This window comes from Indicator indicator, chromosome Z (assembly GCF_027791375.1).
Source record: "Indicator indicator isolate 239-I01 chromosome Z, UM_Iind_1.1, whole genome shotgun sequence".
In the NCBI taxonomy this organism is placed as follows: Eukaryota; Metazoa; Chordata; class Aves; order Piciformes; family Indicatoridae; genus Indicator; species Indicator indicator.
Window position 1 is genome coordinate 50177605 of NC_072053.1, and position 18362 is coordinate 50195966.

The 18362-nt window shown below is 41.4% G+C and overlaps 1 protein-coding gene across 1 annotated transcript in view; it reads right to left on the reverse strand.

Moving 5' to 3' along the window:
• The window catches only part of LOC128979568 (guanine nucleotide-binding protein G(q) subunit alpha), a 124746-nt gene extending 106649 nt beyond the window's left edge, over positions 1 to 18097 (reverse strand). Inside the window, exon 1 of the mRNA XM_054397863.1 lies at positions 17962 to 18097. Coding sequence (XP_054253838.1) covers positions 17962 to 18097 — 136 coding nt within the window. The remainder of the gene's footprint in view (positions 1 to 17961) is intronic.
• Between the last annotated feature and the right edge of the window lie 265 nt (positions 18098 to 18362).

The window sequence follows — 18362 nt, forward strand, 5'->3', positions numbered from 1 at the left end:
GTAAGTGTGGCTGGAAAGCTGTCTGGCAGAAAGGAACCTGGGGGTTCTGATCAACAGGCAACTGAATATGAGCATGCAATGTGCCCAGGTGGCCAAGAAAGCCAATGGCATCTTGGCTTGTATTAGAAATGCTGTGCCCAGCAGGAGCAGTGAGGTGATTGTCCCCTTGTACTCAGCACTGATGAGGCCAGACTTTGAGTAGTGTCATGTTTTAGGCATCTCAATACATTAGACATATTAAGGTGCTGGAGCAAGTGCAGAGCAGGACAATGAGGATGCTGAAGGGCCTGGAGAATAAATCTTACAAAGAGCAACTGAAGGAGCTGGGGCTATTGAGTTTGAAAAAGAGAAGACTGAGAACAGACCTCATTGCTCTCTCCAGCTACCTGAAAGGACGCTGTAGAGAGGCTGCTGCTGGTCTCTTCTCACAAGTAATTAGTGATAGAACAAGAGGGAACAGCCTCAAACTGCACCTGGAAGGTTTAGACTGGACATTAGGAAAAAAATTTTCCCAGAAAGAGTGGTCAGACTTGGGAATGTGCTGCCCAGGAAGGTGGTTGAGTCACCATCCCCGGGTATGTTTAAAGGTCTTTTGAATGTTGTGCTTGGGGATATTGTTTAGGGGTGAACCTTGCAGAGCAGGGTTATCAGTTGGACTTGGTGATCACGAGGGTCTTTTCCAACGTGAACGCTTCTATGATTCTATGATGTGTAAACAAAAGAAGACCAGCACCAGTAGTAGAGGTATGTTACAGGGACATTGTGCTTCATGGATATTACTTAGCAAAAGCTGACAGGATTACAAATGTAAATGCCTGTATTTTTAGATTGTGAATAGGAACAATTGAGAATAATTTCAAAACATTTTATTAAACAGCCTAGACAACCTCAATTCTATTTAAAAAAATAAATAAAAGCAGCCTGGATAGTAGAGGAGGTAAAATGAGAAAACTGGAATAGGTAAGCAAAAAATTGGGGAGATTTCCTAACTTTTTGATAGAAATTCAAATAAAGAACTCCAGGGTCCCACATGAGACCTTGTTTGGCTGTTTTTTTAACCACAAAGCTCCTAAAACAATGTAGGTCCTTAATTAAGCTGCTACTGTAGAACACTCAAAGACATACACAACTTGCAAATATTTCTGTTTTGTTTTTAGGGAAACACAAACCACAATTGCAATGACAACAGTAGCACCCACTAAAGATAAATGTTGCAGAAGATTTATTAAAGTTAGAACATTGTCATTCAACAGGTATAGACACCTCTTATTAAAGAGTTGTAGAAGGACTAACTAGGAAGTAATCCTGCCTTGTAGCTCTTGAAATATCACAAAAAAAAAAGAAAAACAACTCACACAAAACCAAACCAAAACCACAGAATGGGAAAGGAGCAAGGGAATGGACGCACACCTGTGCAGTAGAGCTGTGCAGTACACGAGATCATTTACTGTACAAAGTCAGTGGTTTTGAGGAGCAAGGTATCTGCTAAGCAACTGATCATACAACAAACCAACACACCATGCATCAAGTAATAGTTGTTTAAATTACATAGGTGAAAGTCCTCAACAGACACCTGTCTTCCAAATGCGATCCCAGTGATATTAAAACCAGGTAAAAACTTAAATACTTTAACCCATGAGACAGAAAGGAACTTAAGTATTTTCACCTACAAGATAGAATAAAAGCATAAATTTATTTGTAAGTGACACAAAAGCTTTGGGATGGTGAATTATGAAGAGGATATGAGGCTGAAAGTAATCAGAATAACCAATAAACCAGAAACTGCAAAGACTGTGCATCTGTTAAATGTAAGCTTGTCAACTAATTAATGAAACCACCATGAACAGCAATTATTTGAAGGAATATTTAAGTCTCAGCAGTCACCTAAACATGAGTACTTTAGTGTTATGGCTCAGTAGAGCGTTCCACTCCTTCAATTATACCTCAACAGCAGTAACTCAAGTGGCAGAAATTTTACTCCTATACTTGTAGTAAGTATACACACACCATTGTTCAAGTCTCATCATCTGTAGTTCAGCAATAATTTTGAAGAGTTGAAAAGGAGTCAAAAGACAGCTACAAGAATTATTAAAGCATTAGAAAATCCACACTACAGTTACAGAGAATTACAGACTGCACTATGAGCTATTCAGACTGAGACACAAACATGGAGTATTGCAATCTTTTATTTTTGTCCTTGAATCCCCTTGCAATCTTTGGTATCAACACAGGCTGGAGGATGACGAGATTGAGAGCAGCCCTGCAGAAAAGGACCTGGGTGTAGTGGTGGATGATAAGCTGGACATGAGCAAACAAAGCGCACCTGAAGCCCAGAAGGCCAATCATGCTGGGCTGCATCAAAAGAAATGTGGTCAGCAGGTCAAGAAAGGCAATTCTGACACTGTACTCTGCTCCGTTGAGATCTCACCTGGAGGACTGTGGCAAGCTCTGGGGCCCACAACACAAGAAGGATATGGACCTGATGGAGTGGGTCCAGGGAGTGGCCACAAAGATGATCAGCGAGAGGGAGAACCTCCCCTATGAAGACAGACTGAGAAAATTGGAGCTGTTCAGCCTGGAGAAGAGAAAGCTCTGGGGAGATCTTATAGCTACATTTCAATATCTGATGGGGTCCTTCAGGAAGGCTGAGTAAGGTCTGTTTGAAAGGGCAGCAATAGGACAAGGGGCAAGGTTTTAAACTGGAGCAGGGTAGATTTAGGTAAGACATAAAGAGGAAGTCCTTCACAATCAGTGGTGAAATACTGCAACGGGGATGCAACTGAGGTCCCATTCCTGGAGACATTCAAGGTCAAACTCGATGGGGCTCTGAGCAACCTGATCTAGTTGGAGATGTCAGGGCTCACCGCATGGGAGTTGGACAAGATGACCTTTAAGGGCCCCTTCCAACCCAATGCATTCTGTGATTCTGTGTGCTCATTCATCTGACGTCAGAAAATAAATTCCACAAAAAACCAAACAGGTCGTATCATACAGGTTGCTGGCATTTTGTGTTTTGGTTCAAAAAACACCCCACAACCACAAAACAGACTAAACAAAACTCATCAACCAACACCTGAACCAAACAAAACCCACATAAGCCACCTGAATGTAAGACAGCAGTGTGCCCAGGAAGGCTAAGAGCATCTCACCCTCTATCACAAATAGTGTGGGCAGCACGAGTAGGAATCAACCATGCCCCTGTACTCACCCCTGGTGAGGCTGCACACTGAAAACTGTGCTCAGTTTTGGGCACCTCACTACTATAAGGACACTGAAGTCATGAAGCATGCCCAGAGAAGGACAACAAAGCTGGTCTAGAGAACCAATCCTACTTGCAGCAGCTGAGGGAACTGGGGACACAGGAGTCTGGAGAAGATGAGGTTGAGAGGAGACCTCATTGCTCCCTGTAACTACCTGAAATTGTGAGGTGGTGGTCAGTCTCTTCTTCATAGTAACTAGTAATACGACTAGAGGAAATGGCCTCAGTGTGTGTCAGGGTAGATTTATATTGGATACTAGGAAAAATTTCTTCTCTGAAAGAGTGGACCAGCACTGAAACAGGCTGTCCAGGGAAATGTTGTCATGGAGTCAATGGAGTCAATTCCCCTGCAGGTATTCAAAAAACATGTAGACATGGTAACCTGGGACATGGTTTAGTGGGCATGGTTGTGGTGGATTGACAGTTGGACGTGATCATCTCAGAATTGTTGCCTACCTTAATAATTCTATGAGTCTATAAGCAAACCTGAGAGTTACAGAGTACAGTGATACAATAATTGCAGAGTGACGATGTCACTATATCCAAACTACAGCCTAGATTGGTATCTTGAAAATTGCTTTAAAAGAAAACATACCTAATCAACAAATCAGTATTTGTCTTGCTTATGGCTCTGTTCAAACCACTTTCCAGAGTTTCAGCTTTCTGTGTACACAAACTTTGCAAAGAAATTATAAAGTATTAGAGAATTATATGTCAGTATGTAGAAGTAAGCTTGCTGTCATGAAACAAGACAAATAAAACATGTGGCATGGAAGGTGGATAAGAAATTGGCTCGATGGCCACATCCAGAGCGTGGTGCTTCATGGCTTGACGTCCAGATGAAGAACAGTGACGAGTGGTGTCCCACACTTGGGGGGGGTCTGTACTGGGAGCTGTACTGTTTAATATTTTTATCAATGACATAGAGAGTGAGATTGGATGCACTATCAGCAAGTTTGCAGATGACACCAAGCTGTGTGGTGCTGTTGACACACCAGAGGGACAAGATGTCATCCAGAGGGACCTGGACAAGCTGGAGAGGTAGGCCCAGGTGAACCTCATGAAGTTCAACGAGAGCAAGTGCAAGGTTCTGAAGCTGGGCCAGAACAATCCTCACTATCAATACAGACTGAGGGATGAGGTGTAATAAAGCAGCCCTGTGGAAAAGGATTTGGGGGTGCTGATGGATGAGAAGCTGGACATGAGCAGGCACTGTGTGCTTGCAGCTCAGAAGGCAAATCACATCCTGGGCTGCATCAAAAGATGTGTTGCCAGCAGATCCAGGGAAGTGATTCTGCCACTTTGCTCTGGTGAGATCTCACCTGGAGTACTGTGTGCAGGTCTGGAGCCCTCAATACAGGAAGGACATGGACCTGATGGAGAGGGTCCAGAGGAGGGCCACGAAAATGATCAGGGGGTTGGAGCACCTCTGCTACGAGGACAGGCTGAGGGAGCTGGGGGTGTTCAGCCTGGAGAAGAGGAGGCTCTGGGGAGACCTAATAGTACCTGAAGGGGGCCTACAGGAAGGATGGGGAGAGACTGTTTACAAGGGTCTGCAGTGACAGGACGAGGGGCAACGGCTCCAAACTAGAGAAGGGCAGATTTATACTGGATATCAGAAAGAAATTCTTCACTATGAGGGTGGTGTGACACTGGAACAGGCTGCTCAGGGAGGTGGTTGAGGACCCTTCCCTGGAGATACTCAAGGCGAGGCTCAACAAGGCCCTGGGCAACCTGGTCTAGTTGAGGATGTCCCTGTTGACTGCAGGAAGGTTGGAATAGATGACCTCTGGAGGTCCCTTCCAGCCTGGACCATTCTATGATTCTATGATTAATCATAATAATACAGGAAATTGGCATGCAAATGCTGCCAGTCTATGTTTAACATATGGTAACAGAAGGCACTCCACATTTCAGTAAGCCATTTTTAAAAATCACTGGAGAACCCTAACACTTGAACAGGTACAGATTTGGAATTCTGTGAGAAGACCTGTGTTATTTTCTCTTTTACCTACAATAACATTTTACTTTCAAAACCAAACTCTACTACCAAAGCCTGCTGAAGCTAACAGTCTCATGGCTTTGGATAAGACTTTGAGGAAGACTGCATTGACTCTTAACAGAAAGCATACATTTTCTGTACAAACCCTGGAGTCCCACTGGATAGTAAGTTATCTATGGGATGGTAATCTTGCCTTGGGGTCAAGAAGGCCAATGGTATCCTGGGATGCATTAGTAAAAGTGCATCCAGCAGTTCTAGGGAGGGTCTCCTCCCCCTCTACTCTGCCCTGGTGAGAAAACACCTGGAATGCTGTACCAAATTTTGGGCTACCCAATTCAAGAAAGACTGGGATCTATTGGAGAGAGTCCAGCGAAGATCTACAAGGATGATTAAGGGACTTGAACATGTCTCCTATGAAGAAAGACTGAAAGACCTGGGACTGTTTAGTCTGGAGAAGAGAAAGTTCACAGGGGATCTTATAAATGTCTATAAATATCTGAGGGGTGAGTGTCAAGTGGAAGGGGACAGGCTTTTTTCAGTGGCACCCTGCAGTAGTAAGACAAGGAATAATGGATACAAGCTAGAACACAGGAGGTTCCACCTCAACATGAGGAGAGACTTCTTTACAGTGAGGGTGACAGAGCACTGGAACAGGCTGCCCAGGGAGGTTGTGGAGTTTCCCTCAAAGACAACCTGGACATGTTTCTGTGTGGTGTGCTCGATGTAATTCGGCTTTGCCAGGGGGGCTGCACCAGATGATCTCTGGGGCTCCCTTCTAACGCCCAACATTCTGTGGTTCTGTAATTACCTGTTTCTCCCACTATGGATTATTCCGGAAAATACCATTAATCCTTGGAAATAAAAAATAAAATACAGAGCAAAGGCACTACAAAATACTGTCTGTTAAGAAGCCTTAAGAAAAGGGTTCTTCCTGTTTTAAGATATTCTAATGTAAATACGAGCCCTAATGGCCTGACAAATCGTATATACAGTAACTTTGCATAATCTTGTCTAACTAACCTGATAGCCTTCTATGAAGTTATGACCAAGCGCATAGATGAGGGAAGAGCAGTGGATGTCATATATCTTGACTTCAGTAAACCTTTTGATACAGTCTCCCATAACATCCTCATAGAAAAGCTCAGGAGATGTGGCATAGATGGTTGGTCAGGGAGGTGGGTTGAAAACTGGCTCCACAACAGAGTTCAGAAGGTCGTCACCAATAGCACAGAGTCATCTTGGAGGCCTGTGGCAAGTGGTGTCCCCCAGGGATCAGCACTGGGTCCTGTTTTGTTCAATATCTTTATCAACGACCTCAATGAGGGCATTGAGAGGACCCTCAGCAAGTTCGCTGATACAAAACTGGGGGGTTTGGCTGACACCCCCTCAGGCTGTGCAGCCATCCAACATGACCTGGATAGGCTGGAGAGCTGGGTGCAGGCAAACCTCGAGAAGGACAAGGGCAGGGTCCTACATCTGGGGAGAAATAACAACAGACACCACCAGTACAGGTTAGGGGCTGCCCTGCTTTCCTGGAAAGCAGCTCCAAGGTCTTTCTCTGTGGAGTGCTGGTAGACAACAAGTTCTCCATGGAACAACAATGTGCTCTTGTGGCCAAGAGAGCCAATGGGATCCTGGGATGCATCAAGAAAGGTGTGTCCAGCAGGTCTAGGAAAGTTCTTCTACCTCACTACTCTGCCCTGGTGAGACCACACCTGGAATACTGCATCCAGTTCTGGGCTCCCCAGTTCAAGAGAGACAGAGAACTGCTGGAAAGAATCCAACAGAGAGCCACGAGGATGATTAGGGGACTTGAGCATCTCCCTGATGAAGAGAGACTGAGATCCCTGGGGCTGTTTAGTCTGGAGAAGAGAAGACTAAAAGGGGATCTCATAAATGTCTGTAAATATCTGAGGGGTGGGTGTCAAGTGGAGGGGGCCAGGCTCTTTTTAGTGGTGCACAGTGATAAGACAAGGAACAATGGGTTCAAACTAGAACATAGAAGATTTCACCTCAACATGAGGAGAAACTTCTTTACAGGGAAGATGATGGAGCACTGGAACAGGCTCCCCAGGCGGGTTGTGGAGTCTCCTTCTCTAGAGACTTTCAAAACCCACCTGGATGCATTCCTGTGCAGACTACCCTAAGTGTTCCTTCTCTGGCAAGGAGGTTGGTCCTGATGATCTCTTGAGGTCCCTTCCAACCTCTGATATACTGTGATAATTACCAGTAAACACAACACCTTATTTTGCCTTTTTAACCAACAAAACCCGTGTATCTCCTTCTGCTTTACTGTGTTTGTATTATTTAATGGAAAAACTCCAGACCAAAAAATGCAATTAAAAAAATTACATATTGTATTTCTCACTCTAGGACATGAAATTGTACACCAACAAAGTCTGTAAATCAGAATATTTAGCCAAATTTTCTGAGAATAATAAAATTTAAATTGCATTAAAAACAAGAACATGATTGTAGATTTTTTTTTTAAACACAGGCAGAAGAATGCCACCACCCAAGAAATACCTGTGTCAAAACTGTCTCTAAGGAAAAAAAAAAAACCAACCAAAACACTTAAAAGTGCACATATTAACTTTACTCCTCAATGTCAGAGGTTTACAGTTGAGAGCAGTCACTGAGAGCAGAGCCACAATTACACTATTAGCAAACTATGTTCACGTTGTTTATCTGATTTTGGTTCAAAGGCTAAAATCTTTAGAGATTATCACAGGCCTAGTTTTTAACACTAAATTTAGTAATAACAGTAGTCTGTTACTCTGCTGTACAACCAAGCATAGATCAAAATCACAGTGATTCAGAATTCACTATCATCATGTTTTGTATATAAAACACAGGAATTAATGGAATTAAGTAAATAAACCCCAAGAAAACCAAAATTACTTTGGACAAAGAATGTTTCTGGATGCCAGGTATTTCTAGATCACAAATGGTATTAAAAGCCAATCTTAAATGACTAACATTTTTAAAAGTAAAATATTACTGATGCTAACATCAAAATTAGATCAAACACATTATTAGTCAATTTGCTCAAATTCAGTAATTCCCATGAACCTCTTAGTTCTGTTTACATAAAATACTCCATTTCACACATTGACAGAAGCAAATTCATTCTTAAATTGTCCATTCTGCCATTCTCTGAAATCAGCTGCTAAACCAGAAGAGTCATCTAAATGAAATCCATCTTTTCATGGATCACAGTAAATGTTTATTATCTCCTTCAGTTCATTTACCATTTCAATACCAACAAAAACAGAGATTATGAGGAAACTGAATACAGTACACCCATTAAAAAAATTACAAGCTATTTCATCTCAACATTTTCTTCTCACCAAGAAAAAATAAAGTATATTGAGGTGTGTTTTCACAGGGAAGAAACAAACAAACAAATAAATAACTCTTCCTTCCAGCAGTCAGGTCAGGAAGATGTGTTATGTCTTTAAACCCAGGAAAATTACTCACTACCAAAGCACTCTAATGATAGAATAGTTTGTGTTGGAAGGGACCTTCAAAGACTATTTAGTCCAATCCCCACTGCCATGGGCAGGGACATTTCACTACACCAGGCTGCTCAAAGTCTCATCGAACCTGACTTTGAACACTTCCAGGGATGGCACACCCACAATTTCTCTGGGTAACCTGTCTCAGTGTTTCACTACTCTAACTGGAAAAAATTTCTGCGTTATATATAGCCTACATCTCCCCTTTTTTAGTTTAAAACTATTGCCCCTTGTCCTATCACTACAGAACTTGACCAAAAGTTTCTCTCCATTTTTCTTAAACATTCCCTTTGTACATACAGAAAAGCTGAGGAAGCTCTCCCCAGAGCCTTCTCCTATCCTTCTCCATAGGGCTGCTCTCTATCTATTCATCCTCCAGTCTGCATTTAGGTTGGAGATCACCTCAACCCAGAGGCAATACACCCAGGGCTTTGTACTCAGCATTGCTGGACTTCATGGGAGTCACATGGGCCCACTCCTCAAGCTTCTGGATGGCATCCCTTCCCTCAAGCATACTAACTGCACCACTCATCTTGGTGTCATCTGAAAATGTGCTAAAGGTACACCTCAATCCTACTGTCTATGTCATAATGGCAACACTAAATAGTATGCTTCCCTAGTGGGCCACCACTCATTACTGTTTCCACCTGGACACTGAGCCATTGGCTGTAACTCTGCGGATGAAGCCACCAAGACAACTTCTTTTTCTTCTGGATGTCCACCCATCAAACCCATATCTCTCCAAGAATCTTGTCGGGGACCATACCAATGTCCTCACAGAAGCCTAGGTAGGTGATACCCATAGCTCTTCCTTGGTTCACTGACAGTTACTCCATCACAGAAAGCCTCTTAGGTTAGTCAGGCACAACTTGCCCCTTTGTGAAGCCATTTTGGATGTCTTTTATCATCTCCTTGCCTTCCATGTTTCCACAGATCCTTCAAGAGGAATGTTTCCATGATCTTAAGGCTAAGGCTAAATTACAGCTTGAGTTTTGGGTTAAATTGAATCATTGCCAACTTGGGGGATTAAAAAAAAGGTTTCATGCATCAGAAGTGTTTCTTGTGGGGGGATTAACACTAAATAGTTTTGGCACTACATGCAACACCTGTAACTTCCCAGATTAAAACCATTCATTTAAAAGGAGACTTCATGGTTTAAGGGAATGGTAATGAGATAAAGGGACTTTGATCTCTCTATCTCTTTTTTAATAATGGTCCAGATCAGAACTGGTCAAAAATCAGTCAGACAACTGCTTAGTGACCTGTACTCAAACACAAGCTACCAGTTGTAGTACTGTTAATGATGACCAGGTACATACATCATAACCACCCCTAATAAAAATGGGTAGCCTCAATACAGGAAGGACTTAATTGGCATGAAAATTACCACATTACTGGAGAATACTTCTAAGTGTCAGGTTCCATCAACACACAAACGTGAAACAAAAAGCAACAAAACAGAATTTATCCAAAGCTATTCAAATTAAATCCCCAAAACCCACATGGTCTTAGGCATTTTTTCCCAGCACAACCACACAGTGTCTCAGTTTCCAACTTTTTCCCAAACTTATTACAAGTAACCAAAAAAAAAAAAGGAAAAAAAAAAGTAGAAGTGAGAAATATTGTAAGAACCATTATTTCTCTCCTAAAACATCAACTGATTTAAAGCATATTCTGCTTGTTCCAAAATGAGTATTTGGAAGTTTCTTGTTCTTTTTTAAAAATTGTTCCTTTCTGCAAATTGCCTTTAAAAAGTTTTCACTATCAACTTAAATACTGATTTCAACCATCTAGACAATACATGGCAAAAAAGCAAAAAATCAAATAAGCCAAGAAGCTGGATGGGTATATAAGAACCTGCTGAGGATAAATGGTCAATGCATTTAATTCTCAGCATTTAATTTCCTTTGCTTTTACTGCACTATGTGAGATGAAGTGGCATATACTAATGCTTAAGAAAATTAGTATCAGAGTAAAATAAAACGTTCCATAGTTGATCCTCAGTTTCCAAAGCCTGATCAGTTCGTGAAAGCACACAGAAGGATGGCGTCTTTCCCAGCTTCTGTGTTTGAGTTTTTCTTGCATTGTAAGTTAGAAGTTGCTGCTACAGAACTTTCTGGTCAACTCTTATTCATCCAGAAACATGGGCTGGGATAGCTTTTGGCATTCTTTTCCAACATTTTGTAATACAAGTAATATAGTTAACATTAACATTGAAGACAAGTTAAAAGCTCTCCTGTGATGGGTTTATAGCAGGGAGAAAAAAGCAACTTCCCTTAATAGAAACGTTCTCACTCAGTACAACGATACTTGCCAAAGATTATCCTCTATCTTTTGAGTTTGCAGGTGGTAGAGGAATGAATTAGCCAAGGACCAAGAAGCGGTATGCTAGCAGCCAGTAGGTACATAGCTCAGGTACGGTGACAGACGCGGTAACAAGACTAGGCAGTAATGTATATTCTGTGCCATAAGAGCAAATATTGTGCCATCTAAACCACTTTTTTTCCTATATAGAGAATTTGAAAATGTATATAAGACATGTTCTTTCCATGTACCTCTGTTTACAAAACTATCATCAAGAAGGAGATTTCTTTTGGATGATTTAATGGATACACCATAACTAAACCAGCTATTTCTAAATTGTTGATTCCTGTCTAATGGAAGAATCCCTAACCGTTTGGGTTTCCATCAAATCCAATTACACCAAACTCCTACAGAATAGTGAACCTGAGCTCTTACCTTGGATTTAACTTAAAGGTGGCTAACTCCACCTGGAAAACACTCTGATCTAAATTTGGTTATACTTACCAAGATTAAAGCTTTATTTTCAGTTAACTTCGAAAGACGTAAGGACCTAACCACACTGATCTCTTCAGAGAAGATAGGATTTCAGGGAGAAAAAAGGGAATAGAATGTATTTCAAATGTTGACTGCCCTTAGAGAGAAACAAACCATCTTTCAAGAAACTTATAACTGAGGCATAATCCCAAAACATTTTGACAAAGACCACCATGGCATTCTCCTAGATACAAAAGAAAAAGCACAGATAATCAATGAGGACAACACCTCAAACAGACGTTTAATCCATTTATTTACTCTGAGACAAAACCAGACCCACATCCAGGCACTAGACAAAAACTGTCTAGTCCCATTCCTAACAGATGTTTCTTTCACACATGGAGCAAGTCAGTCTAACTTGGAAACAGCACGGCTCTGAGATAAAGATGTCAATACACATCTCAGCTGGGCTGAGGTAACACTGATACAGTCTCTGTCTAGGGGTTTCCACTTCCAGAAATCTTCTGACTTCCTGTTGCTTTATTCAAGCTATGCACATATTGCATACTGCCTCTTTCTCAGAGACAGACAAGCTGCACAACTGCAGTAGAACTCACCTAAACCATATAGTTTGTATCAGCAGTTTCCTGGATGATTCTGTCGGAATGGAACAACCAAGAATGAATCTTGTTCGATAGGGTTTACTTTTCATTCTGGAATAGCCACACTACCTTCTCAAATACAGAGCAAAATCAACAATAGCGCTTTTCTGTTGGCAACTGCATCTACACAGGAGTTCTGGAGGGGGTGGGGAGGGAAAGAAAAGAAAAAGCAAAAAAAATTCTACAGTAGAGTTGAATGCTAAGCATAGTGTGCAAATTAAGTAGTTTGATTATTCCATGACGTTTATCCTTTGAAAACCCACAAAGGACAAAAATCTGTAGACAATTACCCTTCAGTTTAGTCTCTGTATCAACATTACTTATTGGTAGAACAACATGCTTTCAGAACATTTAAGATTTAATCTTTAATTTAGCTTCAAAAAACATTTGTACTGTTCCTGGAACTCTCCCAGTAACTTTCAAAACTTTTAATTTCTAAATCTGTGGCATCTCTTAGACTCGTGTAAACGCATGCAGCTTCCTTGCAGAATTAACAATATTTAAAGCCTGCTGCATGCTTCCTTCTTCCATGCTACAAACACTGAATATACGGCTTCCCAGTATTTCCTACATTCTACTTCATCCTTGGCTTTGTACTGCATTCCTGCTCGCCATTCTTGCCAGCTCAAGGTTTTATAATGAGAGTAAATAAAAGGTAAATGCTGAAAGTCTTCTGGAACTTTATTAATAGTAACTGTTCATACATAGCAGCATTTCAGTGCAAGAACAGATTTCTCCTGAGTCTTCAGACCATGCAGCAGGGCAAGAAAGAACGCTTGGGCGTTCATAGCACTCTATTACTGCAACAAACCTTATAACGCTGTAACACACCTTGCCAGGATCAGTTTTTCAGAGACTGCCATATTATTTCAAAACAAATGCTGTCCCATATGAAGTTAACATTATACATCAACAAAAATAATGAGAAGCCACTAAAAAAGCAGAATTAGTTTTTCTTAACTTTACAGCATATGCTCAAATGTCTATTAAGAGATACTTCTGCTCAGCATGTAGTTTTCCCTCCGGCACTAATTCAGTATTTTTTGTCAATGTAAGATACAAATTGCCAGTCACTTGGCTATTTGACATATGAATAAAGTTAAATTAGTCAGAATTCTGTGTCTATTTAGGCACAGTGGGTGTAGATCACTTGTAAAGAAGTAAAACCAAACGGCCACAAACTCCTTGTATTGGCTGAAACCAAAATATTCGTTCACAATGCACTAAATATCCTCTTAAGTATGTTCTAAATATATGTACCTCATCTGTTATCATACTGATATCCAAGTGATTATTTGTGTCTCCCTCAAAAAAAAGAGGTATTTTCACATGTCTATATATGACTATATCATGATGTTTTGCGTCCAGAACAGAATTGTATTTCCTTAGAAACAGCTTAGGCTTAGTAAGATATTTATCAATCTAGTTCCAACATGTATCAAGATGCATGCTAACTATTTGTTCATTTTACACTTGTAAACAGGTATTATGGCATATACCTAAAATTATTTGACAGTGTTCAGTGTGACTAGGACAGACCAATACAAACTAAAAACGACAGGAAAAATAGGAAGCTTGCTGTTTCCCTAGCTAAAGGAAAAAGTTACATAAAACTAGTGTAACCCCTTGTTGGCTTAATGGACCCATTTCCCCTTCAACTTATTCACAGAAGTCTAAGTCTTTGGTAATTTACCAAGTTCCGCACCTAAATCTTTAATTTAGCTGACACCAACAAATTAAAGATGTAGATGCAGAACTTGTAAGAAAATAAATGCATATATATACTGCACACTTGCTGGATATTCATCTTGTGTTCAAAAGCATCTCCCCACATAAGACTGGTTGCCACTCATGCCAATTCAAAGGCTTATCACCTGCTTCCTTTGTTAATGCACAGAGAATAAAAGGACACTGGTATCAGGCAACTCTCTTGACATATCTGCTCTATCAAATGTAAGAAACAATTACTCCTTAAAAAACGTTCTGCATATGACATAATACCAGCAAATATGCCACGAAATAGAAAACATGTTACACACCTCCCATACTTAATTTGGCCAAGGTTTATAGATATGTAGGCACAGCCAGCCAGCTAGCATGATAGTGCCAGATTCTTTTCAGATACTTAAGGCATTCTTCACTGAAAAAACAGTAGATACTATAGAGAGTGCACTGGCAAAGGATGTAAAGGATTGAAGATTTACAGCTACAATCTATGACAGAAACCCAGATGCTGCTTTCTGAGACCATGCAAAATTTCCATTGATGACAGGCAAAAAGATATAAAAAAGAACCACAGCACATGGCTTCTACTACTTAACAATAAATATGTATTGCTTATATGCTTAAATATATGCTTAATATACAAGTATGTATAATACTGTACATTGTATTTGGCATATACCAATATAAACCATTAAAACACCTCTTTTTTTTTTTTTTCCCAGTTATAAAAACAACATAAGTGTTTTCACAGCTAACAGCAAGCAATGGATGCATATTAACAAATGTGAACTCTGGAGAATAATCATAGGCTCTTACAAAGTGTTCAGCAGTAATGAAATCCACAAGAATTTGGTACATACATACGACTAAAACCAAATTCAGTCAAAGACTGTTCTGAAGCACCTTGAAACATTACAAACAAGTGGTGCTAGCCAAACTATTACTCTGTAATATGCTTCAGTGAGTATTTCTGAATTCTGGCTTTTCAAAATTACAATAGTAAATACTTTGTACTGTTCTAATCTGTTACAAAAAATAAGCAGTGAAGCACAATAAAGTCTTTAAAGCTCGGATTTTAATGTTACACCACAAAGAAAATTTTACTTTCAAACTAATACTCAAAAATAATCTTAGAAGGCAGCAAAAGTTTTCCGTAAGTGATTTAGCATTTTAAACTCTTTGATCCCACAAAAAGCAAAAGGTTATCATCACTAATACACCAAAAGGGTGTAGAGCACAGGGTGTGCAGCACAGTAACAGGAGGAAACTAGTGCAAGGAAATGTATCTTCCAGGAGTTAAGGGGGGGGAAAAAAATTAAATCTTCTTTAAATTTGCTATACCTGCATTTGTGCATACATATGTCTAACTTACATATCAGAACATTATCTGGCATAGATAGGCTTCTTTGTGCCTTTAAATATTTTGAGTTAGTAATACCTTTCACTTTGCACTTGCAGAAAGTCTGAAGATCACACACAATTAACATGGCTCTGCTTAAACTGCACTAGGACTCTCCATATTGCCAAAGCATATGCCTCTGTCCCATATTCAAAATTCACTTAGGCTTTTAAGTCCCACTAACTTTACAAGAGTGGGATTTAGATGCTGGCATTTCTGAAAACATAGGGAAAAAATAAATAAAACCAAGAATAACCAAAGAACACTGGAACAAACATGTTTGCTTATGCTTACATAAAATGAAACCAAACACCACTAGTAATTTATGTTTTGATAGAGAAAGACATCTAATAGGACATTACTCAATTTTTTAAAAAGATGACTTTAAGCAATTTCAAGTGTTTTTGTGCTACCAGCCTCACTACTTTTAATAACTACTTTGCAATTCTAGAATGGTCTTATCTCATAGCCACATAAATGACCCACACAAACTTAATAACCAAGCAACTGTCTAAGCTGGGGACACAGTGGTAACTGAAAAACTAACTAATAAAACCCCCAACAAACAGAAACGTAATGTCAAATACCTAAAATAAATCCACCAATTAAAAAAAAATGTTTTCCTCAAAATTTATTAACAAATTGAAACTGGAGTTGCTAACTATTTCCACAACTCCAACAGTTGTTCACTACCATACTGCATTTTACAAGATGAGATCATTATTAATCCAGACAACTGCACATGCACTCACACTTTCAGTCAAACACAGGACAGAGATTGACAAAGCAAAAGACTAAAAATGTGTGCAGAGTAACAATTTCTGTACTATTACCCAGGTATAAAGATACATTGATAAGTACGAGCAGCTAAATACGCATCTCTCACAAGCATGTCAGAAGTCTTGGTTTGTACTGACAGTGATGAATGCAAGAACTTTTCATACAGACACTCAGAACAGTTTTCCTTAATGCTTCTCCCTTGTTCTTCCTCAAGTCACTTCATACTGTTTGATCCAAACAAGTGGACCCCCATCTACCACTACCACTTCACATTACTGGTGGGAAGACCTTACAATGCAGTACAAGCTCCACGTTACTGATTGCAGAAGTGGACCTCTGAATTTCTTCTCTGGGTAACACATAATCGATTCATTCAGTAAATTTCATACATTATTGGAAATCTGGGAGAAGCTTTAACATAACTGCACAAAAAAACATGAAAATATGCCACCTGCCTCTCCTGAAGCAAGAGTATATCATTAAGTAATTATACTTGAATTTCCATAAAATTAAGCAAAGGAAAGCTACCCATGCCCTATTTTATCTTCTTTGTGAATCTTGAATAATCACAACATGCATTTCCCTGAACCAAAATCAGGCCAAAATGAGACAGAACATTATTACTAGCAGTGCTGCATCTGTGTCAACCAATCCCTTCCCACACCTGTTAAGGATCCGAATATCTTTGCCAGTATCCAGAAGAGAAGCTGCAGGAAACAGCATATTCACACAGAAGCACTAAAACGCATTGTCTTTTCAGTTCTCCTTACCTCACCGAAAAACCAGTCTACTCCCCCACTGTAACTCCTTTCATATAGATGACCCGCGACAAAAAATCTCCAGCATAAACATCCCGCATCCACTTGGAACATTCTCACTCATCCACACACCAGACACTGGTGCAGACATATTTCAAGGCCTGTGAGTCCCAGGCAGAAACCATATTCTCATAAGAGCTACACAACATAAGAGAGCACATTGAATATGAACAGGCATATTTTAATTCAAACACATTATTTTAAAATAAGCCAAATTTCTTTCAGATAAACACTGCTTCTGCACACCTACAGCTCTACAATAACCACCTCTGTTTTAATTAAAGAGAGATTACACAGTAGATTTTATTTCCTGACCAATGAGCAGATTCTGAAGGTATTCAAGAACCTGTCATCCTCTTGCATACTTCAGCTTACTCCTGAGCTTTATGTGTGCATCTGGGCCTTTACGGTTAACACCTTTCTTTCTAAAAACTGCTCTACAAACTGAGGACAAACTCCTTATCCCAGTGTACCTCACTAAATAAAAACCACAATAAAAAAACGCAACCGGTGAGCCAACAACCTCCCCGAGGTTCACAGAACAATGCAGATACGAAACCAGCCACCACCGATCCACACAGCAACTCCCACTTTGAGTCCCTTCCTTAATCCGCTTCCTGGCCACCACTCTCCCACACACACTGCCGCCAACACTGACCTCTCGGCCGCCCTGGCCCCTCACCCCCTCACTTACTCGCCATCCTTCCCCTCTGCATTTCAGAAGACCGCTCACCCTCCACACCAAGTCCACCTGCGGGAGCCGCAGCAGGTCGACCCGCCGCCGGCGATGCCCGCGGGCATACACGCCCCACCGCGGCAGGGGTACGGCCTACGGCTCCCCGCAGCGGAGGGGACGAGAACCCGGGGGCAGCCCAGTCGGCCCCGCTGCCGCCTGCCTCGTCCCCACCGTGTAACGCGGAGGCCTGGGCTGCAGCCCCGGTAGCACCGGGGACGCGCGTGCTTGTGGCGGCCCGATGCGAGGCGGCTGCGCCGAGCCGGACAGCAGCAGCCGGCACTCACCCAGCAGCAGCAGCTTCAGCTCCCGGCGAGCGTCCCTCTTGTCCCGGCGCAGCTGCCGCTCGATCTCGTCGTTGATCCGCCGGGCTTCCTTGGCTTCCTCGCTCAGGCAGCACGCCATGATGGACTCCAGAGTCATTCTTCCTAACTGGTTCAGACACAACCCCCACCCCCCACCCCCCCAAAAATCACACGCACACTCAAACACACGCACCCCACTGCACCGGTCCTGGGGGCACAGGCGCTCTCTAATGAGAAGCCTCCGCCGAGCGCTGCAGGGCAAGCGCAGGCAGCTGCCTCGATGCCACACAGGCGAGCAGAAAGACAGGGCCGCTAGTAGCGCGGATACCCGCTCCCTCCCGCTGACACCCGCCGCTACCAACTCCTCCTCTGCTCTAAATCAT